The following is a 25771-nucleotide window of genomic DNA, read 5'->3' on the forward strand; positions in this document are numbered from 1 at the left end:
GTCTTTAAACTATACATTATCAATGCAAAGTAATTGATTATTACATCAATGGTAGTCTGTTAACAAAACCTAGTACCGAATGCAGATTATTGATATGCATTATGTAACATTAATGTAACACTACCACCAATCATCTTGAGCAAGTATCGGGTGAGTTACAAATCATGTTCGATGCTTTACTAATGATAATTGTTATGAAGCAGTGCTTCTCCAAAGCACTATAAATATGTATTGAGGCATGACCACGTAGGGTCATGCCCCTACATGATCATGTTTCAATATATGTGTGTGTGTGTGCACGCATTTTCAAACTGCAAAGATCATATCAATAACAGTGGCATATAGATCTCAGTCTGAAAATCAAAACAATATAGATATATATTGAATTAATTAAATCTGCATCAACATTGTATAAGGAAGATCTACACACACAAATTAAGAGATATTATCAGTAAAAGATATACATAAGAAGGAATAAAATTTAATTAGTCTCCACAAACAACGGTCAATTAAACTTTACATGGTATTGGAGCCAAATTGGTAGAGGCTGCTAAATATAAGTTCCTTAAATAAAAGTGATATCATGACAAACAATGTTAGAGTCGAGGATAGACTTGAAGAAGCATCAAGTTTTTTCTCGTGGAAAATTCAAATTATTAGAATACTCGAGGAATTGGAATTGGAATCATTCATTAAATCGGATATTTCAATACTTGAAGACAAGGTAGAAAAGGCCACTTGGAAAAGACGAAATAACAAAGCCACGAAGCTCATTGTTGATTCAATAAAAGACCATATTCTTCCTTCCATATCAAATCTCATGAAAGCATTTTAAGTATTTAAAAGAATTAAGAATACATTTGAGATAAACAACTCAAATAGATTTCTTCCATTCAAAAATCAACTCATGAATATAAAAATGAATAAAGGAGAGTCAATCTCATCCTACTTTGGAAGAATTTTCGAAATAAAAAATCAACTATCTACTATTGGAAATAAAGCAGAAGATCAAGAATTATCCATAATAGCACTTAGAGGATTACCTAGAGCTTGGGAAGCATTCATCCAAATCGTCAGTAAACCATCAATACCAGCGTTTGATCAACTCAAAAATGATTGCATCGCAAAAAAATCAAGACTAATTTCCAGAGGGATCATTTCAAATCAAGAGGGAGAAAATCAAGCTCTTTTCTCAGTCTCTAATAACAGAGGGAAGAAGAGAAAATTCAAAGGAAAGAAATATGATAAACAAAAAGGAAACAATAATTACAGAAGAAATGACTCCTCCAAAGTTCAATGTTATAAGTATGAGAAATTTGGACATACCTTCATAAATTGTCCAGAAAGGGAAAAAATTCTAGCATCCTTAGCTGAAACAAAAAATGAAGATCTGTTATTCTACTAAGCTCTATCAAGTGAGATGAAATCCAACGAAAATGTGTGGATAATAGACAATGGTGCATCCCATCACATAACAGAATTCATAAATAAGTTTGAAACTTTTGGAAGTTATACCACTGAAGGAGTCACCATTGATTCATTGAACATAACTCCACCTATCCAGTAAAAGGAATTGGGACTTGCTCTATACAACCAAAAACTGGGATTACTCTAAAATTAAAAGATGTTCTATTTGTACCTGGCATAAAAAGAAATCTAATATACATATCTGGACTTGTTGATGAAGGGCATCAACTATCAAGTCACTTTTAATAGAGACAAAGTATTGTACTAGCCTAAAAACTCTAACCTCAAAACTGCTATCACCATAGAGTCTAGAGATGGAACTCTATATAAACTATGTAACATCCAAGAGCAAGCCCTAAATATTGAAGTAACAAACCCTAATGAATTATGGCATAGAAGGCTTGAACATATTGAATTCAGTACACTACCAAATATAAGAAGAATCACCTCCGGAACACCTAACTTAAATTCAAACCATATAGATATTTGTAAAGGATGTGCTCTAGGAAAGAATGTAAAAAAACCATTTCCTCCTAGCGAACACAAGTCAAAAATAGTTTTGGAATGTGGACCCATGCCAACACTTTCCCTAGGAGGATTCTCATAATACATAATCTTCATTGATGATTTTTCGAGGAAAACCTGGATTTACTTTCTAAAAGTCAAAGAATCAAATGATGTCCTATTGAAATTTGTGGAGTTCAAAGCAATTGTGGAAAATCAAACGTAAAAAAGAATAAAAACTCTAAGATCAGACAATGGGGGTGAATACACCTATGAAAATTTCAAAGATTTCTGCACCTCTGTTGGGATTAAGAGGGAGTATACTATACCTTATAATCCTCAACAAAATAGGGTGGTAGAAAGAAAAAACAGAACCATTGTTAAGGCAGCAAAAGCCATGCTACATGATCAAAATTTACATTTTTCATTCTAGACTGAGGCCACTAATACTGTTGTATATATTCAAAAAAGATGCCCACACTCAATTCTAGAAAACATGACTCTTGAAGAAGCCTTTATAGGAATTAAACCTAACCTAAGTCATCTCAGAATATTTGGTTCTCCTATTTACATTCACATACCTAAAGAAAAAAGAAGCAAGTTAGAATCATCAAGAAGAAAGGAATATTTGTTGGGTATAGTGAAAACACAAAAAGGTATAGAGTCTATATACCTAGGTAGAGATCAGTTGAAATCAACATAGATGTCAAATTGAAGAAAACACTGCCTTAAAACTATCCGCTAGTATAGAAGATGAGCCCATCACAGAATTAGATGAAAATCTACAAACTGAAAATTGAATGGAGAACCTATCATAAGAGAATGAACTACTACTGGACACTAAAAATAGAGACATCTCTAATAACAAGAAAAGACCAGGAAAATGATTGAATTAAATAATGTTGAACTTGATGAGATCTCCAGAGAAAGCAAGAAAACTAGAAATAATTCTTGTTAAACTGCACTAGTAACTAAGCTTACAAAATCAGAACCATCAACTGTTGAAGAAGCCCTATCTTGTCAAGCATGGAAAGATGCTATGGTTGAAGAATATCAATTCATATTGCAAAATGATGTCTGGGATATTCTACCTAGACCAAAAGAAAAATTAGTTGTTTCATCAAAGTGGTTATACAAAATCAAATATGCTTCAGATGGCAACATTGAAATACATAAAGCAAGATTTGTTGCTCGACGTTTCTCTCAAAAGACAGGCATTGATTATGAGGAAACTTTTGCTCCAGTTGCTCGATACACTTCAGTAAGGATAGTTATTGCAATTACAGCATCCAAAGGATGGAAGATACATCAAACAGATGTCAAGATTGCATTTCTGAATGGTGTCATTGATGAAGAAGTATATATCGAACAACCTGAAGGTTTTGTTATAAAAGATAAAGATCTATATGTATATAAACCAATGTTTCGGGACTCTGTGAGTCCGAGGCAGAGGCAGCCTTTCTGAGGCAAATGGCCTCTGGACTCGGACTTGGCCGAGTCTTAGCAGAGTCCACATGGGCTCGCCGAGTCCCAAACCCAGGACCCTCCTGAAATTATTATTTTTTTTTTAAATAATATTTTTATAATTTTTCTTTTATATTTTGAAGGTGTTTTTTTCAATGTATATTAATTATGAAAATGATGTTGTGGTATGTCAAGAATTTATTAAGGATTGAATCTTAAATCTTAAATCTTCAAATTTATGTCTGAAAATCTTGAATATTATAAGAAATTTAATGTTTAAATCTTCAAATGTCGTTAACCAAGTTATAGCAAATTTCACAGCTGAACAGCCCTGCATCTCAAAATGAAGGATAGTTACCCAAATTGAAGGCTCACTACCAATATTGGTTACTATCTGGATTTCATTATGAAGAAGTCACTTTCAGCATTGTAGAGTTCAGTAATGATGTACAAATATTTTCAGATTTACATATATTTATGTAAGAATTCTATAGTGATGTATATGAGTTTTTCTTCTTCTTTTTTTTAGACTTGCATGTTCATGAATGTTAGAACTCTCTAGTGTTGTACATAAAGTTATAAACTTTTAGACTTACGTGTATATGTGTTGCTAGCTATGTCCTCAATTATTTTATTGGCAAAAATCTATAAGCCAACTGTAATTGTTATTAAAAGACCTTTATCGTTAAAGGTTGTGTTTCACCAAGCAAATTGATAGAGATACTTGAAAGCCCTGTTGTTGTCTACAATGCGCACATAAGCTGTAACAAACATATTTCTCAATATCTAAGTTTTCAACTTTTGATTCCATGGATTTCATATATTGTAGAAATTTTGACAGTGACACTATGTTTAACTCTATATTATGTTATTGAGTTTTTTCCTTCAGAAATTCGCTGTTATACTTATGTGATCAATGCAAAATTGTGTATAAGTGTTAAATAGCTTCTATTTATCTCAATTACTGTGTATTTGATGTTAATTGAGTAAATGATGCATGAAAAAATCTTTGAATTTCATGGGTTTTTCAATTTTCTGAGTCCGAGTCCGAGTCGAATTTTGACTTTCCGAGTAAGAGGCGAGCCTGAATCCCAAAACTATGATGTAAACTAAAGAAATCCCTTTATGGCCTCAAACAAGCACCATGAGCTTGGTATGAAAGGATAGATAGCTACCTCTCCAAACTAGGATACTCCAAAAATGAAGCCGATCCTAACATATATTTCAAAATATCTAATGGTGATATGTTAATACTTGTTTATATGTTGATGACTTATTAATAACAAGTGAAGATCATTTAATTGAAAGATGCAAACAAGATCTTATAGCTGAATTTGAAATGAAGGATCTAGGCCTACCATACTATTTTTTGGGTCTAGAAGTATGTCAAAAGAAAGATCATATTTTTCTAAATCAAGGGAACTACACCCATGACATCTTGACTAGATTTGGGATGATGGACCGCAAACCCCGAGCAACTCCGATGGAAACAAATCTATGCAAGCTAAAAGAAGAAGTTGTGAATTCAGAGTCTATCGACCCCACTCTCTACAAACAGATCATTGGATCACTTATGTATCTAGTAAATACTAGGCTTGGTATCTGCTATGCCACAAATGTTTCAAGTCATTTCATGTGTGATCCAAAAAAAATTCATTTGATGGCTGTTAGACATATCTTGAGATATCTACGAAGCACTATTGGTCTTGGGTTGAAATACAAAAATGTTAAGATTAAAATTGAAGGATATACTGATTCTAATTGGGCTGCTTGTTCCATAAACCGCAAGAGTACTACAAGATGTTGCTTCAACCTCAGATCAACAATGATATCTTGATTTAGTAGAAAACAACCAACAGTTGCCTTGAGTTCCACCTAACCTAAATATATGGCAGCCTCCATGGGAGCTTGCGAAGCGGTATGGTTGAGAAAGCTATTATTTGAAATCTTGGAAAGAAACTACGTCCCACAGTGATTCATTGTGATAACCAGAGTTGCATCAAACTTTCTGCTAATCATGTTTTTCACAATCGATCAAAGCACATCGAGACTCCTTACCATTACATAAGAGACATGGTTGATAGAAATGTTATCAAGCTGATTTACATCAGCACTAATGAGCAAGATGCTGACATTTTCACCAAACCTCTTGCAAGGTTGAAAATAGAGTACTTCAAAGGTAAACTTGGTATGACAAATTTGTAAATACATTTGTAAGTTATATATATTCATGAATAATTAAAATTATTTTGTTTGCAAACTGTATTATGAAAGGTGACAATCTTTCATATGTGTAAGGTGATGATCTTATCAATAGTTGATATGTCTCCTAACACCAAAAGTGTTGGAGCAAAGTGTCATCATTGTTCTTCAGGTCAGATTTTGCGAACACTATGAAAATCAATTGTTATGGTTCTTCGGGCCGGATTTTGTTGGACACCATAACTTGATAGACCACTCTCAAGGTGGTGTTTAAATCTTGTATTATATCTTCTTCAATTCCATCCTTGCTAAAGAGGGAGTGTTGAGAATGTTAGCCTCATAGTAGATTGAAGAAAATATAAGATATGATAATATTATATGATTGATAATAAATCTATTATGAAGGATTGATTATGATACACATACACACACACACACGTACGCACGCACACACACACGCGCGCGCACACACATATAATTGTCTTTAAACTATACATTATTAATGCAAATTAACCAATTATTACATCGGTGGAAGTCTATTAACAAAACCTTGTACAAAATGCAAATTATCAATATGCATTATGTAACATTACCACCAATCATCTTGAGCAAGTATCGGATGAGTTATAAATCATGTCAAATGCTTTACTAATGATAATTGTTATGAAGCGGTGCTTCTCCAAAGCACTATAAATATGTATTGAGGCATGACCATGTAGGGTCATGCCCCTACCTGATCATGTTTCAATATATGTGTGTGCGTGTGTGTGTGTGCATTTTAACAGCAAAGATCATATCAATAACAGTGGCATATAGATCTTAGTCTGAAAACCAGAACAGTATAGATATATATTGAATTAATTAAATCTGCATCAACATTGTATAAGGAAGATCTACACAAATAAATTAAGAGATATTATTAGTAAAAGATATACATAAGAAGGAACAAAATTTAATTAGTCTACACCAACAACGATCAATTAAACTGTACAGCTCCAAGGGCAGTGATTTTATTTTTGCAACTAATCCAAAAATCTTGGCGTTATCACCACTAAGATGCCTAACTTTGGATGATCTAAATGGGAAATCTGAATTACTTCAAGACCAATTGAATGGGTAGAGTTGTGAGAGAATTGAATTTTAATGCAAAATGGGATGAATCTTGTTTATTGATGTGATTTTACTTTTCAGATTTTTTTCACAAACTTAATTCTTTCTCCTTTGTTTTGCTAGGTGAATTCAAGAGGGAGAACGGTGGATGGAAATTCTTGGAAAATCATAGCGTTATTGGTGCACATACACTCCATCCTCACACCTATAGGAAGGAGAAGCTAGAGTGATGATTGAAGCCTCAAAACTTCAAGTGGATACTGCAAGAAGATGGCTCAAGCCCAAGGACTCAAGTAAGAAGGAAGGATTCATGATCAAGCTATCAACCTGCAAACTCAAGGTAGAATCAAGAAAATTCAAGCTCATGGTTTCACGAAGATGCAAGTGGTTCAAGTCGATTCCATGAGGAAATTTTGAAGGATGGAGAAAATCACAAAAGTTGGGAAAACTCTACAAGCCAAGACTCCAAGCATAGATAAGGATGATGAGGTGGCAATTGTTTGCCTCCAATTAAAAAATTTCAGTTTCAAGCATAGTCAATCAAATTGCACCAAGTGTTCTATTTTCTCATTGGCTATCAAATCATTGTAATTTTCTTATTGGGCCATAAATTGGTGCCTTTGTGTATTTGGTTGTGAACTTTGTAACCCTAACTAGGGTTTGTGGGAAGAAATCTTGTCCCTTGATCCTGATTTGATCTCGGCCCTTTGTTGTAATGGAACTACTATAAAAGGCCAAGGCCTTCTCATTTGTAAGAGGTTAGATTGGAGGAGCTTAGGAGATTAGCTAGAGATTAGAAGGCTAGAGTAGAATAGGCTAGCCAAGAGAGAGACTTGATGAAGTTGTTTTTATAATACTTTTCATTGTTGGTTTTTCATGGTGGATAACTTAATATTGCTTTGTAGTCTTGCATGGTTCCTAATGGAGCTCAAAATTATAAAATTAGAATCTCCATTTATGTACAATTTTTAAGCCATATCACTATCAATTTTCTTTTTGAGATCATTAGCTTTGTGGCTATTAGGATATATTTTTTCCTCCCATATTTCCAATTTACATTTCCAAGCTTCACACCATTTGTCTTATGCAAATCCAACTCTAAAAAGATCAGCCTTTTCACATAGAGTCTTATACAATTTCGCTCAATCATGTAATTTTGCATCACATCCAAGTTTATAAATTGTTCATCCATGGTATTCTCCTGCCAGTAGTACTTGGATATACAATCAAAAAGATTCCTCTTGCTACTTTTCACATATCTAAAGAAACTGTAAGACATGCATTTCTAAGATACACCTGGACCTATGGAATAAACAACTATTTTAAAATCATAATAACAACAGCGGTGGAGTCCAGAATATGTATAGTTTGGTAATGCTACAGTAGTGATGTGAAAAGTTTTGATCCTATCAATAGAGTCATAGGAAATTATATATATCTGTCCAAAGTTATTTCTCAAGCAATAGTAAATACAATTTTCGAAGTCAACCTATCAAGTCATGCACTGTGACTTGTGTGATAGCTGTGCAACATTTGTAGGCACACACAATATGGATAAATTACACATCGTGACAAGAGGAGAACTGGAACTAATTAAGAGGTGGAATCTTGAGATTCAAGTTGCTGTAAATCTTGAGAAGCCAAACATCTGTCGTAAGGTTTCTAAACTTGCACAGAAAGAATAGTATTCCCCCACTGAAGCCATAGCCCAGTGATGTCCTCTAATCATAAACAAATTGAAGATATGGAGCAGCAGCCCAAATGCTTGGAGATGATGGAATGGTATTTGCCGGCAAAACCAAAAATTATAAACATTTGATCTATTACTAATACAATAGCATTTATGATGTGTGCATAGAAAAAACACATTCAGTGGTTGAAAAATGTGAAAGGAGGAAAGGCCATTCAAACCCAGAAATCACGATAAGCAAAAGGACCCACCAAGTGTTTTTAAATTGACGGCAAATATACATTCATCTTTTCCAAATTCAAGCAGGAATGAATAGAAAACAAGTATAAATCGAAGACATGAACGAATCTAATGAAGTTGTGCATTTAAAAAACACCCCCGTTAAATTTTAGGACGACTATGTATGAAGGTGCTATAAGGGATCAGATTTGGATAGATAATTAATGATCAAAGGTGTTTTTGTAGGCCATACTGTTTCACACAAAGATGCCAAAACCATTATAGCGAGATGCAATTCAAAATTCATAGTAATGCACGAGCATCAATCACACCAGATAGACGTCAATCCACACACCTGGCATAGATGGATATTGTTAATAAAAAGATTCATCGCAGGAATTGAAGATGAAGAAATGTCGCCAGTTTAATTATTATAGCTAGTGAACCCTTTGATTGTGATATGTAAAAACATATATGGTGAGGATAAAAGTATCGTTTTATTCTAAAGTTGATCATTTGTGAAATGAAGATAATGTGAAAGGGCATGATATGTGGAAGCACGAAGCAATGTTTTAAGAAATATTAAAATTAGAGTTATTAAGAATAAACGATTAACAACTAAAGATAAATGACTTTTCATTTTGAAAGGTCACATTCTCTCTCCCATATGATATATATAATAAGGGGACATAAGAGAGGATATTGTAAGACATATTCAAACATTCACATTTATATTCTGAAGAAACATTTTATATTACTTGTATGGAGGAATAAGGGCTTAAATATGACTTTGTAATATAAATTCATTTATTTTATTTTAATAATAAAATAAAATGTCCTTTGTTTATTATTTAAATGGCATGGAGATTTAAACTGCAAATGAATCGTCCTTTGTGATTTTTTTTGGAATTTTGTATACAGTTGAAATGTCAGATAAGTGGACATGGTCATTTAGCATTTTAAATTTGATCATCGCAGGTATTGTGAAATATTAAATCATTTCTATATCTGTGTCCAGTTTGTCTCTCTACCAGAGGAGTTAAAGCTCAATATGGACTAATTTAAGATTGTGTAATATTTGGTTTGTCGCATCTTGATAATTTAATTGTTAGCAATATAAGTGCATAAGAACTTTATGAAGTTGTATGTGAAAATTCACTGAAGTTGACTCTATTGCCTAGATGAGCAGAGGCACTAGTCTTTATATTACTGAAGTCAAAAAATCGATATCTTCCTTCCTACAAGCATCAAATCCATTATATACAAATATTTTACAAAACATTCAATTCAAACATTCAGCATCCAGTTTTCATTATAATTGAGTTCAATGACCTTGCCAGCTGGAGAACTACAAAGCTTAAATTCACTTTAGAAAAACTTTGAACCAAGTGATTAGGTTTGGGGAGAAGGTCTACCCACCTAGGTGTAGTGGAGCTAAAGTGGAGGGGAATCGAGAAGTACTCTTGTTTGTTGGCTAGAACTGATTGCGAAATCCTATTGAAGAAGTGGCAGGCTCTTGGATTTCCAATCTACGGTTTTGGGAACCAACAATTCCCTCAATCTTTCACTTGGAGTAGATTTCTTTTCATCTTGAGGTATTTAGTTGAGTGGAAGCTATTGTGGATGTTTAATTATTTGACTCGAACAAATCCAAGCCACTAGCCTTTTGCTAATGGTAAGGGTGCCTTGTGTGGTAAGCTAACAAACACTTAACTCCACTTGATGTTCAATCTTTGGTTTGCATCCAAATGATGGGATTGGAGAGGGGATATTGATGTGAAAATCATTTGTGTATTCCTTAAAAGCTTGCAGTAGGTGGGTGGAGCCGTTGGTGAGATTACACCTAGTAGAGCCTAAGTCCGTCCATGATGCCTTCTATTCCTAGTTAGATGTAGAAGTAGTACTAGAAGTTAAGTTTAATTTGAAGTGAAAAAGTTACAAAATCAAATTAAATTTTCATTGCACATTGTAGAGCCAAATCTTTAGAGGTGGAAGAGTTGATATCCATTGAATGAATAGCATAAGTCCCTTTGTGATAACCAACATATCACATCATAAAGCTGAGTGAAGTCCACGATTAAGAAGGAACGTTGAAGTCATTTCATGATCTCACTTTGCAAACTTAGCATGAGAAATGACCTTATATCAAGAGAGGAATGAGTGTTTGATGTTTCTCCATGAAACATTAAGTATTTGATTCTATATGTTGTAGTGGAACAAAACTCACATCAACAAGAAGCACGCACGAATTAGTTAGAAATGCCAGTGAATTATACACAAGCATAGTCAACATTTTGACAATCAAAAGAAGCAAACTTCAATGATACAAATATATACTATCAATAGCAAAAGAGTCCCAGTTAGCAAGGAAGAATCCAAGCAATGTATAAGGATATATTACTCAATGCAGTTATAGTAATGGAAATAAGATAAAGTGTTAAGAATAGAAAAATCCATGATCAAATATTTGTATTCCATATCAAGGTAGACAGCACAACGAAATATACTAGAAGTAACCAAAACAATGATTACCAAGGAGGATTATCGAAAAACAGAGACAATGATGAGACGTCTCCACAAAATTGAAGATTCCATTCCAATAAAAACAACAATATCGGGAGGAATTTCAAACAAGGCATCTGAGTGCCTCAATCAAAAACTTTTAAGCATGACATACTCTTGGATGAAGGGATCTAAGATATTCAACAGCAATTTAGCATTTAGGATCAACATTCAATAGAGGAATCCATGGGGGTTCTTCTAACAAAATTAGCAAAAAAAATGGCTATCTGCACACCCAGTCATAGTATGACAACAAGATAAGAGGAAGGACAAAAAAATTATTGAAAGTACGACCAACCATAATATAGATTCTCAACACCAAAGACTAAAGGAGAACATTAGATTGTTTCAAAGAAAAGAGAGATTATTGAATCAGAGACGGGGAAGAATACCTGGGAGGATACCAGTGACTAGGAATCAAGTTACAAGGACAATCGATAGTTCTAAGAGGAATCCATGGGGGGTTCTTCTAACAAAATTAGCAAAAAAAATGGCTATCTGCAAACCCAATCACGGTATGACAACAAGATAAGAGGAAGGACAAAAAAAAATTGAAAGTACGACCAACCATAATATAGAGTCTCGACACCAAAAACTAAAGGAGAACATTAGATTGTTTCAAAGAAAAGAGAGATTATTGAATCAAAGATAGGGAAGAATACCTGGGAGGATACCAGTAACTAGGAATCACGTTACAAGGACAATCGATAGTTCTAAGCTCCATATTTTTAATACATTGCTTGAACTATCTCCACTCCATTCCAGCAAGAAGGAAATTACTTAGACAAGGCACAAGGGGATAGATTAACATTCTAAATTCCAATACTCCCTTCACCCTTAAAAACTAGCACATATGTACAAAGATCTCTCTAGTAGCATATGCATAAGAAGAGAGAGATCTATTAGGGACATTGCAGCAAGGGAACTATAGTAAGGTTCCAGTCTATGAGGACTACATAGACAAAGTCCCTCATCAATGATTGATATCATCAGTGAAAAGAATTAATATTAACTATAAAAGGTTAATAAGAGAAAGAATTTAATAAGTAGAGGAGCATGATAATTAAATGTGAGATGCTCGAGTAAAGAAAGGAAACATAGGATACAAAAATACAACAGGAGAATAGAGGATTGACATGAGAGAAAAAATAAAGGAGACTGCATAAATACGTCAAGAAGATAACATAGAAGTATCTCGTCCGGAGATGAAAATGAAATTAAAAACAACCAGTTCAAAAAAGATAACAATTTTCGCAGATTTTTTTAGAATTTTTTGGTTGCCTTAGCACATTTTTCAAAGTTATCCAAAGGTTTTGAATTTGAATATTTTACACCTTGGACAATAGAAATGTTAAAGACATATTTGTACAATATTAAAATTGACTTGGAAAGCATGGAATCAAATTATAAAAGGTCAATTTAATATTATAAAGTGGGCTAAATAGGACAAAGAGAGATAAGACGAAAGGCCAGGAAGGGAGTCGAAGAGTCACAGCTGTGAAGATAAAAGAAGATGAGGCTCATTCATTTGGCATGCTTACTTTATGATTCAGATTTCATCTTTCTCTCTTGCAAGAGTTAGTTGGAAAGCTTCAACTTTCAGCCAGTGTGAGGACATAGCCCCTTGTGCCAACAGACAGTGGATGCAAACCCATTGTCCGTGGAGACGTCACTTCAAGTGTCTCATGTGAGCTTACAGGTTATTCTCTTAGTATTCCAATCTAACTATAAAACTGTGTTTAAGATTGGATTCTCAATGTTGGTTATTGTTATTGTATTGTTGTTGTATAATGCAATAATGTGTTTTTGAGGAATTTTATGAGAGTTTTACTAGTTTTACACTGTTGGTTGTAAAGCATTTTCATTTGCCTGAATCCTGAATATTATTATGAAAGAACGAGTTAATATCTATTGGAGTTTCTACAGGTCCTATTGTGTTTTGTAATACATCTGAATATGTTTAAGGTTTGAATATATTTTGAAAAAAGAAATCGAATAAATATCCGATTTGGGATATTTCACATATTTAGATGTCATTTTCAACAAATGAAGATGTTTATAATGGATAAGGAGTCAAAGAAAACTATTGTTCTCTTTGCAAAAGACTGGCTGTATAGATTAGATGATTCTAGATAGATCAGGGAATATGCATTGGTAGACAAGGGTGCATCTGACAAGTGTGCAATTTGGCACAATTAATATGAGCATCTCAATTTTTCTACCTCAATTGGCCTAAGAAAATTTAGTAGATGAGCTTCATAACATATAGTAACAAATACAGAGTGTTTGCAAGACTTTCCAAATGGGCAAGTAGCAAAAACTCTTTTTGATGATGGATAAGGTTGGGGAGCTAAGAGAGTCCTACAACTAGTCCATGCAGACATTTGTTGACCAATGAACGTAGCATTTGTCACTAGCGCCAAGTATTTTCTTCTATTTGTTTGTCATTTTAGAAGAAAAATATGGGTGTACGTTCTAAAATAAAAGTCAGACATGTTTAAAAATTTCCAAAAAATCAAAATATCCGTGAAAAAAGAGTCTGGAAGTGAAATAATTACTCTTAGATCTGATAATGGAGGAAATTTTTGTTCAAAAGAAATCAATAACATTTTGTACTAATAAAACATAGAAAGAGGTTTGAAAAGGTTTTGACTAGACTCAGAACCATCAATTTTACAAAAGAGACCCTTGAACCTCTGCAGTCGCAGTTGGAGCTTTCATCCTCTTTGGGTTTTCTGATGCCAAACTGAACCCCCCATTACACTAAGGCATGCTCCATTTTCATTGAGCCAGTTTCAACTTTATTGCCCTATTTCAAAACCAATCTCTAGGAACAGAATTCGATAAAAAAAACAACTAGGAAGATATGTTAAGGCTATTCTTCTGATCATAAAAATGAATTCATCTAAGACTATGATCATTATCAAATCCTGAAATATTGCAAGTAAATACAGAGGCAAAATAAAACCCAAATCATTTTAAGTATGCTAAACAAAGCTATATCAACCTTCATCACTTCGAACTCTGTTTTAGCAAAAGGATCGCGACCTCTAGAGACCGGCAGTTCAGTGACATTGTAGCACCCATAATCAGATTTCCTCAAACGGACATACTGCAATCACAAGAAAAATAAGGTAACTGCATTTATATGCTAATCCAAAAGTATAAGATTTCAAACAGCCCTGCAATTTCATCACTCCTAGACAACAAAATTCTAATAAAAAACTTTTCACACTTCAACTATGAAGTAGGCAACTAAAGAAAAGCTGCAAGTCATGGTAGAAATCAGAATTCCTGTTTAAGACGACATTAGTTTAAAGAAATGAAACAGATTTCTTGCTAAGAAAAGTACCATTAGCCTTAGAACTCGAGCATTCTAGAATGTATCCAGAAAAGTATTTTTTGAACTATGATCTTAAGATTAGTGCCAAACCTTCATAAAATCATTTCTTGCAATATTCCTTTCCATTATAACATCTTGAGATTCTTTTATCATATACATTACCAAAGTGCATATTTTACTCTCTCGGTAGTGTAATTGGTTGTACTTTTGCATCCAAGTGACCCACCTTGGTCATCCATGGGCATCAACAATATTTCTTTCTTTCCAATGCCCAACATGTAAGCTAGCAGACTGTATTTGAGTTTATGGTCCTATTTATTACATATAGAGGAGGAACAAATATTAGTAGCTTTATGTTGTAATTTTACGTGATTTGTGAAAACTATTAAGTTATCAATCAATTTTCAACAGGTACCACACAAAATCAATTCCGTGCAATCCAACCAAGTACTTTCCTTCACATGTACCTCCCAAGGTGTTAGTTCTAAATCAATGTAAGTTTAAATATTGAAGTGAAATCTAATCTTTTTGCATCTTTTGAAGTGCCATACAGCATGCCCTCTAAGAACAGTTCAACAATTTCATCCTTGTGAAACACCCAGTGATTCTCCAATTTGTAAACTCCAGAAACTTCATCCTTATGAAACATCCAGGTGATTCTCCATATTGTGAACGTTTCAGTTTTAAGCATTCACAAAGTTAACAGTAACCATGACAACATGAACCAGCCTTCAAAAAACTCAACTAACACTATTCTAGTCAACTTTCTTAAGATAGTCAACATGGAGTTCTCCGGTGCATCTAATAACTGATCAAACCAAAAACATAAGTTAAAACAGTGGTCCATATTTAACTCATCTTTTGCTGAATTCATATTAGCTCCTTGTAGCGATAAATAATTAAAATTTGCCAAAGAAAAGTGATCTGATTTAAGTTCATAATTCAGAGGATAACCCATAGCTATGGAACTTAATGCACTATAAAGCAGAATTCGAACAATATTAAACCGGAATGAGAATTATTAAAACTGCTGAGCAAAATAGAATTATTGTTTTTTATAATGAACGACAAAAGAAGTTTTTAGTAAACTAAGAGTATATACAATGAGGGAAATCGTCATAGGAGATATATGCCTTGAACTATGTATTTTTTCATTCCAATTCACTAATATTTGTATAGCTTTTAAATATAAAAACTAAAAAGTTACTATAATTAGAAAATTGGGGTTCTGAATGAGAGAACCAAGAGCCACCCCTAGGTGGTAGTGGCATATATCATTCTTTGAAATTCAAACAAGTACTGTAGTTTGTAATAATTAACCTATTTTATCAACAAAACTATCACTGTTCATTTTAACTAATGAAGGGTTATTTAAAATAATTATATTATCATGTTTATTGGAAAACAACCGCCTTTACTATACTTTCTTCCATTACAAAAACTGAACCACATCTTCAATAATGTTCAATTTTTTTCAGGCTCCTGAATCTTAAAATCTTTATTCCTTAAGTGTCTAGGGACCTTTACTTTCTAAAAGTACAGACATTTTTTTGGTTATTCTCTAGCATTAGCTTTTTTTATGCCTATCAGATTTACATGAAAAGCAAGCATTGGAGTCTATAAAGCTACTTTACCTCAAACTTGACATATTTATATCCCAATTCAAAACAAATATTACCAAGGATAGGATTAATGGGAAACTGGCTTTCATGTTTACAAACTGAAGCACATAACCTGAGGATTAAAGAGCTTGACATTTAAGAGCTCACAACTTTATAGGGGACATTTTGTTATAATCTATTTTGGTATAGACCTAGTCAAGACTTTGCCTGCAAAGAACTTAGGGTTCCAAAGGACAAAAAAAAAAAAAAATCGGAAAAAGGCACAAGAAAATCTTTGCTACAATATTTTACAAAAGGAAACATAAAACGCCACTCTTTTACTTAACAAAATGTTTCCCAATCATCAAAAAATCTTCTGAAAGGCAATGCATCATTATCAAGACAAAGGAAAAAATAGCAATACTTATTATCCTTTCTTCTTCCTTATTAACCACTTCTTGCATCATATTATTGTGTTTTATAAAGAGTGTTCTAAGACGAGAATAATCTTCCACTATTGCTGCTTACTCTGACAAAGGCTTCCTTACGAACAAGGGTATATTCATCAACTTGCAGAGTAATCTCTTTTAGTCTAATTTCCTTCTTATAGATCATTAACATCTTTTGCCTAACTACAACTTTTCTTATTGTCACAAGTACTAGTACAACTATGCTTATTGTTACAGTTCGGTTTCTCTTCATTAAATCCATTTGACCTTTCATTTACTAATATTATCTATATAGTATACACTCAGATCTTATCTGCCCACATGTTTAAGACATGCATTAACCTCTAACTTGCTGTCTCAATGTGTTTTCTATATGAAAGCATTGGGCATAAAAAAGAGATTGCTCGAAGATTATTTAAAGCCAATCAAACAAATGAAGGATGAAGGTCCCCATGTCCCTAGATATAATGACATCAGCACTCAAAGAGAACAAATATTGGAAACACTATTAGTTTAAATGATCCCGGACATGTCGACATTAACTATGACCAGTGTGTTAAAGGAGAAGTTCATAAAATTAATGTTGAGGGGGAGGATAATATTGTTGGGATGAGAGCAAGTCTCATGTTTCCTCAAGTGTTAACTAGAAACCAATCTTTCTGTATAGGTGGAACAGACAAAAATATCCTTATGGTGGGTTTAAAAGGAAAGTGCTTCAATTAATTTGTAAGGTCGTAGATCTGCAGATGATGTTGACAAGGAAAAGAAAGAAAAGTCTATTTTTAATGAAGTTGCGGATGCATTTGTTAAAATATTGTCAATTGATGTCAATAGTAATCAGGAATTAATATAAACAGTAATATATGCTTATAGTCTTATAGACAGCAATTTAATTGGAATATATTACCATGGGGAACAGCAATGTTGAAAAGGAAAATGACAGTGATTAGTGAAGTGACTAGGGGCAGCAATTTATGTAATGCAGTCATTAATGTGCAAAGACGGCGTTGAAAATAAGAGATGGTTACACATGAAAGGATAATGTTCTAAAGCCAACAGAAATATTATTACATTCTAAAGGCATCAACGTATAAATTATATGGTAAACAGCCTCTGATTAAAAGATAGATATCATAACGCGGGGATAAGCATGGGCATCATATTCATAACTGTGAATGATCTGTCCCCAACAATTGCATTGTGAATCATATCTTCTTAGCATCAATACAACTGCAAATCTGTGTCAAAAAGTCCCAGTGCTAATGTTTTGTGTTTGAATTGTATTCAAATGTGCTTTAAAACATAAGTTTCCAATGCTTCCATTAAGTGCTGGCAGATGGTGTTCTTCTGCCATCGAAGATTCTGGGATATTTGACTTATACAAGTAAGACAGCAACTTATTATACTTGGGACAGATTACAAGGAGTCTAACAAGCATCAATTATGCTTAGGATACTAGAGGAATTGCTGAAGATAGAAAATGAAACAAATGCACAGCGACTTGAATTAGGAAAATTTAACAGCCAACTTCATTAACTATTAAAAATGACTTTATTGGAGCTTAATGCAAATTGCTAAATGTCTTTTTTAATATTAAGGTAGAATGTGAAGAGTTACAAGGTAGTGCTTAAAAAAAGAAAGAGGAGCTCATTTCAGGATGCTTGGATTATGTTTTGATTTCTGACTTCTTTTGGAGAAAATTGGGAAGCTTCTAATTTTCATTTTTAAAACCTAAGGATGGAAACCTTTGAGCTTTCTTGGTGGATTGGATGAAAACCCAACTCATTTTTGAGGTGGATTAGCAATGGAGTTCACATTGTGTTTCAAGTTCTTTTCTAGTATCCAATCTTGTTGTAATTTCTATAACTAAGATTGGATTATTGCAATTGTATTGCTGAAGAATTAAATGTAATATTTTATCTGGAATTTCATTTCTGCTGAATTATTTTTGTTAGAGTAATAAAGTTTTTTCTTATTAATTAAATCATATTGATTTACTTATTAAGTCACTTATTATCTCTAATTTACTTAAGCTAAAATTTAGATATATAATAATTAATTCTTTTATTAATTATTATCATGCAACCTAGGTTTTACCTATTAGGGTTTTGATCTCATTTTATAAGGATTGATCTCTTTGTAATTTATTGTTTCACTTTTGATAATAGCAATTTTTTATTTTGCTCATCAAGAATGTCTCATATGTGGATCTAGGAATTCCAGCCTCCATAGCTTTTGCTTCTCTCTTTCTATGATAGGTGTTTGCATGCAAGTGATTCTCGGGAGCTGTGGGGTTGATCTTGTTAATTTTTAGGATCGTTTCTACAAATGTAGAATCATAGCCATTGTTATTGATGATCTCCAAATGCAGATTTGGATCTCATATAAATACGAGTGTAAACATCATTTAAAAAATATTATATTAACATGAATAATAATATGTATAACAATTATATATATATATATATATATATATATATATGTATTATATACAATAACATATATTATTAGCATGGATAAGTATATATAGGAAATGATGATTACCAATAACAATAATGTATATCAGATCGAATCAATACGACTGAAGCTACAACTTTAACACTCCCTCTTAGGGAGGATTGATATATAACACATTATGCTCTCAAGTATATGAAGAGATCATCTCATCTATAACAAATTCTATAACTTTAATATAAGCTTAAATAACACCGTAAGTGTGGTCTATAATAGTAACTATGTCATGGTGTCCGACAAGATCCAACCCAAAGAACCATAACAAGTTGGTTATCATGGTGTCCGGCAAAATCTGGCCCAAAGAACCATGATAACAATTCTACCATTTATAAGATTGTCACCTTACAATGGTTACCTTTTGTCTATTCATTATCATGACTTCCAACACTCTAGGAAAACAATTTAATGAAGTTTGTCATGATAACAGGTCTACCATTTATAAGATCGTCATCTTACAATGATTACCTTTTGTTTATCTATGTCAATGAAAGATTGTCACCTTTCATTACATATCATATGTGAAATAGTGACCATCATGAACCCAGTCAGAGGGTGGTACAAAGGCTTTTATCTTAATTTTCTCTCACAGAGAAGAATACAAGGAGTTTCACTTAGAACTTCTCCTCATAGAGAAGATATCATCCACAAAGGATTGCACCTCAAAAAAAAATTCCCTTTGAACAATGATCCTAGGAAGTCAGGTCTAGTAGTTACTCCCTTAGAGACTCTCTTCTCCAAGGATTCTTGTCAAACTCACTTTGACTCTGATATCTAATTTTTTTTGTTGATAAGCCATCACTTCCTCATGATATACATAGGAGTGGGCCCATCAAAATCATGCAGTTACACACATGTATTTCTAAACTCCCTCTGAGTATCAATCTTTTAAGCTCATGTGTTGCCTTAGAAGAAGTGTCATACTCCCTCTTAATGTAGAAAAATCTCATAATCTCAATCATCAAAGATGTTCTCTTCAAGAGCCTCACTTTATCCATCTTGATCATTAGGGTCTTTGGAGCTACTATCATTAAATTGAGTCTGCACAATATTTGGTAGCATATGTAAAGTACCAACCTTCTTTCCTGTAAGAATATCCTCAAACATAAAGGAAAAGATCAAGGCAAATAACCCTTATAGTATGTATAGAATTACAAATAAGAGAGAGACTACAAAGAGTAGATAAATGTAAAAGATAAAAATACTTCTCTGTGCATGAAGATTCAAAAATTGTCTTTTTTAGATTATTTGAGAATGGAACATCTCCCCTCTAAATAAGGTTCAAGTGGGAATGGAACATTGACTATTATTCCCCCACAATGTAAAATTTCCACTCATTCTTATATTGTTGAACAATTTTGTATCAAATATGATAACTCCTTCCTAAGTTCCAACTTGCTCTTTTCGTACATTGAAGGTCCAAACATTCATTTAGTTTAATAGTAGAAGGGAACATGTCCTTCCATTTTATCAAAATTGTCCACAATACACCAATATCTTGATTAAGTATGATTGTGCCGCATGAATGACTCTACAACTCATATGTCAAGTTTTATTCATCAAGGAGAGACTCGTAGATGGTTCAAATGAATTCTTGAATTTCATTAATGTCTCACAACAACTCAAATTTCCTTACAGTAACTTCTGCAAATACAAGTGACATCATTTAGAAGTAATCACTTCCTCATGATTTACGTAGGGGGTAGCCTATTAAAATCACATAGTCACAAGGTATATTCATGAATCACAGTCCTCATGACTAATACAATTTATTGATCACTGAAGAATCCATCTAAATATGGTTTACTCCCTCTGAATCAATACAACCAAGATCGTAGAAGGTTGAGTGAACCATATCCTCTATTTGCTCCCTCTCTTTCAAGGTTGACTGAAATGTTAGCCTCCCTCTGAATCTTAATCTCCCTCTTTTTCGTACAAGAACATTCTCAAAAAAGATAAAGGCCAATAGCTTTTATAGAAAGAGTGACTACAATAATACTCAAGGATAATAGATACTCATCTACACATCTATATCCTTTTATTCCATTAGACATTTACATTATAAAAATAATAATTGTAAATTAATCAATTCCATTATGATAGTTAATGAAAATTCCATGTAACTCTCCAAAATAACCATAGGTCATAGGTATTTGAATGTTTACGATTCATAATAACCAAATATGTTAATAGAACAACATTAACAAATAATCATGCTAGTATTAATATTTCATAATAATAATATAACACATATACTTACCTTGTATGATCTTGAGCGACGTCTTCTTTTTACTTACCCTTCATACCTTGCTTGACATGCAGTTCAAAACCAATTGTCTTTCTTGAGATACACTTGTCTTTCTTGACCTTCGGTTCTTCCAAGTCATGTGTTGGACAATTTGACCAATAAGAGGTCCTCATTCGTGGTTCTTTCTCCAACCAAACATACACCTTAACTAGGTTTGAATTCCAATTTATTTTGTTCATCTTTATTGGTAATGGTTTGTGCAAAGATATCATTTTTTGTTGGCCAATCCATCGGGGTCTACATTGTCTACACTATTTACCATGTCTTTCCTTGGAGAGAAAGTCCATTGTCATGTTCCATTTGAACTTCAAAATTCTACTCCCTTAGAAGACATGACAAAATCAATGAAAAGAGACTTTTGACAAATGTATTCATTTATACTTTGGTTAAAGCTTTCCCAAAATTTGCTTTCCCACTTGTCAAAGATGTGATTCTTGTATATCATAAAGATTCAATGCCTCTTCCATTTCTCAAGCGTCATGGTGATCCATCACTGAGCTTATCGTAGTTTCTCACTTCTCTTCTCTTTCTCCAAAGACTAAGGGGGAGGCGGAGGATTTCAACTGTGTAGCACTTCACAAGTTTCCACAATACAATGCTTCCCTTCCTCTCCACAAAGTAAATGTTAGGGACTCTTTTAAGGACTATGAAAGTTTGCTCCATGGAATGTGAAATAGAGTTGATAGGTATCTTATTAATTTATTCCACTAACTTGTTTCTTCATCGACATTGGATAATTGTAAGGCCTTCCAAGCACTTTAATACAATTCAACACCCAACCACAATCATTGCGTACTTTTCTTTCTCCAAAACTCACGATATTCATATTTCCTCACATAATCTAGTACTCCTTTGTTTCCTTCTTCACGACACTACCATACTACCTGATACAATAGTCGTGACCCAACTCTTTTGACATGTATAATCTTTGATCACCCTTTGTGTCACTACAACATAGATTATAAATTATGTTTAAAAAAATAACTCGCACCAAACCTTGCACTGCCAACCACGATCATTCCTATAAATGTCATCTTTTCCTATTGTCAAATCGGGCTTTGTGGGATATATATTTTCAAGTTATTCTTTGTTAATCTCTGGCCCAGATTTGGCCTTCTAAATTTCGGATGCCCCCACTATCCTTGTTCTTTTACGTTAATGGTTTATCCGTATCTAAGTATTATCAAAAGTTCTTTCTATCAACCAGGTCTCTAGGCACTATCAATGGTGACGTTCCCTCCTTCTAGTAGACTAATCTTTAACTATCATGATTTGACCGCTCCACTATTTCCAATAGTGAGCAATGCCAAATTGTTTCATCATATTTTAAATTTTGTTCATTTGCAACTTGGCTTTGATACCATGTTAATTAAGATCGTTTCTGCAAATGTAAAATTATAGTCATTGTTATTGATGATTTCCAAATGTAGATTTGGATCTTATATAAATATGAGAGGAGACATGTAGACATGTCTCTATGGTGTAAACATCATTTAAATAATATTATATTAACATGAATAATAATAATATGTATAACAATATATATATATATTATATACAAAAATATATATCATTAACATGGATAAGTATATATAGGAAATGATGATTACCAATAACAATAATGTATATCAAATCGAATCAATCCGACTGGAGCTACAACTTTAACAGATCCAAATCTTTCAACAACTTCAACATGATTACGAGCCCGTCGTGATGGTGCAATTTATTTGGACTTTTGATGTTGTTTGGTTGCCAGTTTATGCAGTCAAAGTCAAAGGTTCTATTTTGCACTCCGGGAGACATATCTTGAGATATTCTATTTTCCAGATTCTGCTCCAAGCACATCCCATTCAGTTTTTTGGTTTTTTGCATTATGGTGTATATCTTGGTTGTTTCAGATTTGGGGATCGACTCTGTTGCTTTAGATAATTCATCATGGGATGTACTATTTGTTGTATGAGTCTTATACCTTTTTTTGATTCTTGTTGACATCCTTTTGTAGCATTTACACAAACACACTGAGATAAAGTGTCACTATTGCATTTCGAGATCTTGCACATCTTTGTGTTTTATTGTACTCACACTATATTATAAAGTGCCTTGGGGGGCTTTATGTTGGCCATATTCGTCATTTGTTAAGTGAGTGTTCCTTCCACGACATTAGCCTCATCATGTGTCAATGACATGTGCCATTATAGGTGTTTGTACTTCTTTTGCACTCTCGATGTTTCTGGTTATTCTTTCTACAAGAGATATTGCATTCAGTTTCAGTGTTCATGTCTTACCTCTCAGCATTAAAGGGGTGTTATGTTGGTTCTATTGCTTTCTTGGTTCGATAGAGTGAGCTATGTATTCAGTATTTGATCCTATGTACCAGGCAATTGGATACCTATGCATTTCGATGAGATAGATCAATTACCATCTAGACATTCTTTCATTCCTATTTTTAGAGGCCATGAAAATACCTTTCATGTTTGATTGATCAACTCTTCAGATTTAGTCTTCTCTACCTGGTCATGTTCTATACAATGAAGGTTCTTCCGATCAGCAATTTGATAGTGTTTGCAACTTCATGCTTCAGTGGTGTTCTTGATGATCATCTTTTGTTCCTATGTTATGGGACATTCCCTAGTTTGGAGGCTTCTTCAGTCCTTCAGTAGTTCTTTTTAACATTATTTCCATCTCTTTTTGGTGTAGGGTTTTTCCCATGTGGTTTCTCTATTTCTCCTCTTTTCAGGGATTTGGTTGTGCTTGGGTACCTCATCAAGCCTTGTTGTCGGGACCCAAATCTCCTTTTAGTAGTAGTTTCTAGGTTTTTAGCTACTCACTAAGTTTATCTTAAGGGGGGGTGTTAGAGTAATAAAGTTTTTCTTATTAATTAAATTATATTGATTTAATTATTAAGCCACTTATTATCTCTAGCTTACCTAAGCTAAACTTTAGACATATAATAATTAATTCTTTTATTAATTATTATCATGCAACTTAGATTTTACCTGTTAGGGTTTTGATCCCCTTTTATATAAGGATTGATCCCTTTGTAATTTATTGATTCACTTTTGATAATAGCAATTTGATTTTTTGCTCATCAAGAATGTCTCAGCTGTGGATCTAGGAATTCCAGCCTCCATAGATTTTGCTTCTCTCTTTTTGTGATAGGTGTTTGCATGCAGGTGATTCTTGGGAGCTATGAGTATGAACTTTCATCAACTTCAACAATTTCAGCTGGGTATTTTTAAAATTTAGAAATGAATTGGAAAAAAAATACATGCAAAATCTATTGTTAAATTTTTGAGCTGTGTTTTCAATAATTTGGAGGAAAATATATCCATTGGGGGTATTATAGTGGTATTAGAGCTAGTTTTCCTATAAGCTTGTGAGACAAATTTACATTAAAAAAATCCGAGACAAATTTTCAAATAGTTCTATTATCATAATTACATTTTGTTGGTTGAGCGAATTTGTGAGATTTTCTAATGAGATGATTCTGCAATAGTAGAGATAATTGCAGATCTGTATATAAACCCGGAAGATTATGAATCTAATTGAGTAGTTCTTTATAATGTCCAGCTAAAGGAATAACATTTGTGGGTATATTAAACTTATATAGAAATTAATTATTCTTGTTTAAAAAGAAAATCAATGGGCAAAACTCCTCTGCAAAATCAGTTAAGTGTCAAAGATGGATGGCAAGGCAAGGAGGTATGCAATTCATATTATGAAGATGCAAAACATATTGAAATTGCAGAAATTGATCTCTCCAATGACACAGAGAAAGAAAGAACCCTATGGGAGGATCATGCCTTCATCAATAGAGTGATAGGCCCAAAAATGTCAAGATGCCACATCAAATCCTAGATTGTAAGACATTGGGGTTCCAATCTTGTCATGAAATTCCTATCTATGAGTTTCTTCATTGTTATTTTTCTCATAACGCAATGATCAAGACAATCTAATGAACCAGGAGAATTGGTTCATTGATGGACATCCCTTATACATTCAACCATGGTTTCCTAATTTGAACCCCGTTCCTCTTGTTATGACAAGCCGGTATGGATGAAATTGTACAATCTCAATATCCAATATCGGGTTGACAGTTGCTTGGAAAAAATTAGATCTCTAAGCACTCTGTTGGAAATTGATAAAGACATCAAAAAAGACCTCTATTCCTTTGCAGGAATCAAGATTGCTGCAATTAAAGAAGTCCCTAAACACATTTTCCTCATCGCTCCAATGGAAAATGGAAGCAACATATCTAAGTTGAAAAGGAAATTTTGTCCTATCATAGATGTGGTAGCATTCTTCATTCTCCTTCAAAATGGAAAATATATGTTAGGAGAG

General features: G+C 33.3%; 1 protein-coding gene across 2 annotated transcripts in view; it reads right to left on the minus strand.

The window, feature by feature from the left end:
• The window catches only part of PTAC6 (plastid transcriptionally active 6), a 141372-nt gene that overhangs the window by 28631 nt on the left and 86970 nt on the right, over nt 1-25771 (minus strand). For both annotated transcript variants that reach the window (XM_089831333.1, XM_089831334.1), the window contains exon 3: nt 14226-14330. In XM_089831333.1, the coding sequence (XP_089687459.1) occupies nt 14226-14330 (105 nt within the window). The remainder of the gene's footprint in view (nt 1-14225; nt 14331-25771) is intronic.

Source organism: Cupressus sempervirens, chromosome 5 (genome assembly GCF_028749045.1).
Source record: "Cupressus sempervirens isolate cs-2001-9-10 chromosome 5, ASM2874904v1, whole genome shotgun sequence".
NCBI classification, from domain to species: Eukaryota; Viridiplantae; Streptophyta; class Pinopsida; order Cupressales; family Cupressaceae; genus Cupressus; species Cupressus sempervirens.